At 51.6% G+C, this 6,000-nt stretch overlaps 1 protein-coding gene across 1 annotated transcript; it reads right to left on the bottom strand.

The window, feature by feature from the left end:
* Positions 1-1,957: 1,957 nt before the first annotated feature.
* On the bottom strand, positions 1,958-3,106 carry LOC120661595 (probable histone H2A.1). The gene is made up of 2 exons (XM_039940482.1): positions 2,827-3,106; positions 1,958-2,456 (listed from the first exon to the last, which is right to left on the bottom strand). Exons 1-2 carry the CDS (start codon positions 3,013-3,015, stop codon positions 2,238-2,240), a joined length of 408 nt encoding a protein of 135 aa, XP_039796416.1. The 5' UTR covers positions 3,016-3,106; the 3' UTR covers positions 1,958-2,237.
* Positions 3,107-6,000: the final 2,894 nt, after the last annotated feature.

Raw genomic sequence — 6,000 nt, 5'->3', positions numbered from 1 at the left:
ATACAAAGTGCATGATGTATTTGTTGAGCACAACCACATTCTTCAAACTGCACAAACTAGTCATCTGATGCTGTCACAGAGAAACATTTCTAAGCATCAAGCTATTGACATTGAAGTGGCTAATGATTCGGGTATTGCACCTAAAGCAGCCCATGAGTTTCTTGGTCGGTATGTTGGTGGATCAGCTAACCTTGGATATACCCATTGTGATCATAAAAATTATCTACGTACTAAACGCCAAAGAGAGATGTTGTATGGTGAGGCTGGAAGTTTGCTAAAATATTTTCAAGATAAAGTGGTGGAGAATCCCTCATTTCAGTATGCAATACAAATGGATTGTGAAGAACAGATAGCAAATATATTTTGGGATGATGCAAAGATGATTGTGGACTATGCTCACTTTGGTGATGTCATTACATTCGACACTACCTTTGGAACCAACAAAGAATATAGACCATTTGGCATGTTTGTAGGTTTCAACCAGTTTAGAGAGACAATAGTCTTTGGTGCAGCTTTGATGTATGATGAGACATTTGAATCTTTCAAGTGGATGTTCAATGCTTTTTTGTCAACACATAATCAAAAGCAACCTCAAACAATTTTCACTGACCAAGATATTGCTATGGGAAAGGCAGTGGCTGAGGTCTTCAGTAATGCATGGCAGGTGGAAGAAAAAATTAAAGGAACTCCTAACATTGATGCAGAAAAGTCTAGTGCTGAACAAACATTCAGCTTGCCAGAACAATATGCTCATGTCGTTGGTCTAAAGAAGAAAGAAAAGCAAAAAGGTGGATCAAAACGAAAGAAGAGTTGGATTGACAAACTTACTAAGAAAAAGAAGAAAAAATCAAACAAGAAAAAAAAAGCAAGCATGTGCGACATGAAGAATGTGGAAGTCATATACCTCAATCACAAGCATATGAATCAATTCATAGTTTTAATGAAGTTTTAATGGTATGCTGGCAGACTGTGTAAACTTTTCTATACTTCTCTGTTTATATAAGAATAGCATTCCAATATTTGATTTGACCATGCTATTTTTTTCTTTATGTTTCTATCTCTCTGTATCCCTCTCTTTTCAGAGTTCAAATGTTGTTCAAGATGTTAGCAATCCTCACTTCTTGGAAGAGATAGATGGATGGCAGTTTTAGAAAAGCTTCAGTGTAAGTATAGGTCAATTATGCAGGTCAAATGGTCTTGAAAAATCATCATCTATAATTGTTTTTTTTTTGCAAGCCGTGTCCTTGAGCCTGGGCTGCTATGGTTGATGCAAGTCTTTTGTATATGAATTAGGCAAAGTGAATCTTATTATATTCCTAGACTACCATATGCTCTTTTGGGTTAAGCAAATGGTATTGCCTCTTTTGTGAATGTAAGTCTGCTACTGGTGAAGCAAGCTTTTGTATATCAATAGCAATAGAGAACCTTAGTATATGTAAAAGAATCTCAGCTTAACATATGCTCTTTTGGTGATATAAATTTAAAGGGCATTAAATTCTCGATTTTCAGTAAAAATACAGATAATATTATTGTATTTATTTTCATTGTAACATTTATATCTTCTATGTTCCTTGTTGTTTTTTTTTCTAAGTACCGGTGGCTAACAGTACAAGTTGGGGATGAAACCTGGTAGAAAAGAAAAGTCCAATCTTAACCATTTAACCATTGTTGGCATCTTCGAAGGTTCAAATGGAGGGACGGCATAACTTACAGTAGCAGTAGTAACTGCACAGGATCCAGGTCCTGTTTTCCTCGGTCCTGCTGTCTTGGCGGCGTTCTTCCGCGCAATTTGTTTGATGGCGCCAGCGTCACACTCCTGCAGGATCGATGAGACATGCCGAAACGGCCAGCGCATTCACTTCGAGTTTTGGCAATCTCGCCAAAAAGAATGGTTCAGCAACTTCGCCGATGCAGGATTCAGCTTGAGTATCCAGTGAGATCAGATGATAATATGAAATGCGAAGTGGAAGTACGGTTTGATTGAAGTTTCACTTCTTAACATTTCATTTCTTCAACGATAAATTAAAACATCATCTGCCTTCCACCCCTGAGTTCGACAACCCAAAAACTTAGCGGTATTCACATCCCATTCAAAGAACATTGCCAACCAGCCAAGAACCTATTGCAACCTTCTTATCCTACTTCCCCATCCCCAACACATCAAGCTCTCGCAGGTATCACCAAAACAACAAAACGCTACTCCTACAAAACCAGCAACAAGACGGCGGCAGGATGCCTCAGTTGTCGTCGTCGTCATGGCTGGAGGCCTTGGACGGGGCGGCCTTCTTGGGGAGCAAGTGCTGGTGGATGTTGGGCATGACGCCGCCGCTCGCGATGGTGGCGCTGCCGAGCAGCTTCGTCAGCTCCTCGTCGTTGCGGACAGCCAGCTGGATGTGGCGAGGCACGATGCGTGTCTTCTTGTTGTCCCTCGCAGCGTTCCCGGCCAGCTCAAGAACCTGGTGGATTTAGGGAAAACGAACCATGAGGTTAGGACGAGCTCATAGCAATGGTTGGGGAATTTTTGCAACAGGCCAAAGAGAGTGCTTCAGGACTAGCATTAATCACAACTGTATGCCTCAAATTTCTACATGCTTAAGAAATCTGCACGATTATTGGGTTAATTTCAAAATGCCAATGGTTTTCGCTAAAAAACAAATTAACCGTGAAAAGAATTATACCAGCATTGTCAAATTCTAAAAGGCGGCCCATCGATTCAGATCTACGAACGCCCGTACTAGTGCATCTAGAAGGACGAGGACACCAGATCGAGGCACCAGAGTCCAAACCCGAAGCGAAATCAGAGGAGAAACGAGGCGAGGCATGTACCTCAGCGGCGAGGTACTCGAGGACGGCGGCGAGGTAGACGGGGGCGCCGGCGCCGACGCGCTCGGCGTACTTGCCGGCCTTGAGGAACCTGGCGATCCTGCCGACGGGGAACTGGAGCCCGGCCTTGGAGCTCCTCGACGTCGCCTTCTTCGCCGCGCCCGCGCCGATCGACTTGCCACGGCCCGCCATCTCTTCTCGCTACCTCCCGACGACGACGGCGAAACGGCGGACGGAACCGGAGGCTTGTGGGCGAGTCGCGCGAGACGGTAGATGAGGAGGCGTCAGGCGCGGGTGGGCAGGGATATATAGGGGCTCGGGGCCGGGGCCGGGGCCGGGGCGGCAGCCAATGGGAGGCGATCACGCGGATCGTAGCCTGGCAACCGTCGGATGCGACCGAGCGGACGGCGGATGCGCGCGGTGGGCGGGCCGCGCGGGTTCGCGATCCGGAAGCGGCGGGAGGCGGTGGCGTGGCCGGGCGCGCGAGGGTTTTCGTTTCGGGACTGTTTCGCAGAGCTCCATCTCCTAAAAAACAGCTCCGGGCTCTTTTGGTGGAGCGATTTTTTTGGTGGAGTTGAAGCCGGTTTAAAAAACATTTCGCAAAACAGCTTCACCTATTAAATTAAAGTGGTAAAATGTCTAAAATACTCTTCCTTATATTTTCTTTATTTTTTTCCTTCTTATTTTCCCCTCTCTTTTTCTTTTTTCTCTCCTGTTTTTTTCCTCTCCTCCTTATCCATCCAGAACATTCTCCTCCCCCTCCATTCCTTTCCTCCTCTCCTCCTCCGCGAGCTCCCCGCCGACCACCGCCGCACCCTTCTACCTTGCTGCGGCTTCGTCCGCCTGCCTCCGCGCTGCGGCTGGCAGCACCGCTTGCCGCCCCGTCCTCCTGCCTCCGCGCCGCGGCCACCGGCCCCGCGCGCCGGCCTCCACACTGCGGCCGCCAACTGCGTGCGCCTCTTCCTCTGCCTGCACCCGCACTCCAGCCGGCAACCCCACGTGACGCCCCGACCGCCAGCCCTCTCCACCACGCCGCCGGCCACCTCAGGCCCCACCCCGACCGCGAGCTCCCTCCACCGTCGCCCTTCTCCCTCCACTGCAGCCCGCCTCAGGGGCCCCCGCCGCCGCGAGTTGCCTTCGCCGCCATCTTGCTCCTCCCTGCTGGCTGCGCTATCGGCGGTCGAGGGGAAATCTGGGACGGTGGGGGGCGGAGCCGCTTGGAGCCACGAAAACGGGGCTCCGCCTCCCTTGTGGAAGCCGCAACCGGCTCCAGCACCCGCTTCTCATCTGGAGCTGCAGCGAAAACAGGCGTTTGGCAGGGCTGCGGCCGGAGCCGCTCGTGGAGCCCTGCCAATCAGGGCCTTCGTTTCGTTTCGTTTGGGTGGTTTCGCGTCGGAAAACGCGCGCTAAGCGGTAGCCCCCTCGGATCAATGACGTGTCCTTCCGCATGGGACAGCATGTCAGTGTCTATTTGACTCCCGTTATTCCCCGTTACTTTCGTCCGAAAACCAGCTTTGCATCGTCTGTCCTTAATAGTTAATCCTCTATTATGATGGGCAACTAGGTGACTGGTATCCTATGTGGAGTAGAGAGAAGTGAAAAGAGAGAAGAGAATAGACGTGTCGCGAAGCTCTCGGGTACCACAATCAGGGGCACCCTAATTAAGGGACTAAAACGCTCTCAAAAGCGTAAAATGTGATTAGTCAATCAAGCCCACAGTACCAACCACCTCGTCGTACTCAACAGTCATGGCAACCCAAGGCAAGTCGTCTTCCTCCGATTCGAAGGGGAAGAAATACTCGACGGCGATCCTGGAGAGGAAGAAGTCGTCGAACTGTCTGGTGATCAACAAAGCCACCAATGATAACAACTCCGTCGTCGCTCTGCACCCGGACATCATGGAGCTCCTTCAGCTCTTCCACAACGCTCAAGCCCTCTTCAGGTTCCAAAGAGGCCCAATCCACACTCGACCCACGGCCCAACACTGATGTACGACCCATCCGAGGTCCCCTCGCAACCCACGGAGCAATCTCCGCCTCGCTCGAGAGACCTCCCCGCCGAGGCCTCCAGCAGTGCGCTCCACCTCCGCCTCGCTCGAGGATAGGGGACCTACCCTCGGAAAGCAGGCCGACTAAGCCTCGTTCGAGCCCCCTCGGCCGAGTCCTCCGCGGAGCCTCGGCTCAGGGGGAAACTCCGCCTCGCTCGAGGCTACCCCTCGACAGACGGGAACAGCAACCCATCTTCTCACCCATCCAACTGACAAGCGCATTTAATGCCAACCACTCCACCGCAGGACTCGGGAGTCAGACGGCGTCACGGGGCCATACCGCACAGCGGGTGAGACCGGAGTCTCGTATGCCAACTCTAGTCACTGTGCCGCTATTCCCGGCGCTGTTCCGACCCTGTGCGAACCTGCGGCGTGCTGTGCGGACATGCCTGACACTCCTTCCGCCACTGTGCTGCCTACTCCTCGTACTTCCTCTACTGCAGGACCCTCGGCAAGCATGGGGACGACCCTCGGACACCGTACGGACCTTGACCAGAGCAAGACCACCGTCTGCAGGACCCTCGGCGCTCCGCCAAGTCAGGCGCGGAGGACAGTACGACCAACCGCAACCGCCACACCGCCCACTGGAGTCACAGGACGCTGGATTCTTCCTCGTGTGGCTAAGACTTCCAAGGAACTGCTCCGCCCGACGCCAAGCTCTCCAGTGCCCGGCAACAGCAACTGCACACTGTTCTTTCCCGATTCGGGGGAGGACGACGACTTCAATGATCACCCTGTACATGTAACCGCCCCCTCCTTGAGCCTATAAAAGGAGGAGGCGGGCTCCTTCCTAGGACACGACCGAACTCCGCACAACACAACTCCCACACGCACGCTCTCCTGAGCCCAATATTGGCACTCGCCTCAATCATCCTTAGCATACACAGAGACTTGGGAGCCTCTCTCCCTCTCTCGCCTTGCTTGTAACCCTCTACTACAGGCACTCCGGTGCAAGATAATACAGTGCTCTCGCGCACCCTGCTGGACGTACGGCCCCGTGGTCGGAACCAGGATAAACTCTCGTGTCATTGTATTACCTCTTGCATCAACCATCTAGGATTAGAGACACGCAGCATCGTACTAGTCGGTGCTAGGCCACGAGGTCTGGACACCGACAGAAGCGCCGGCTC

The sequence above is a fragment of the Panicum virgatum genome, chromosome 2N, assembly GCF_016808335.1.
Source record: "Panicum virgatum strain AP13 chromosome 2N, P.virgatum_v5, whole genome shotgun sequence".
NCBI lineage: Eukaryota > Viridiplantae > Streptophyta > Magnoliopsida > Poales > Poaceae > Panicum > Panicum virgatum.
Note: the sequence above shows the minus strand (reverse complement) of the source record. Positions and strands in the feature narration are given on the sequence as shown.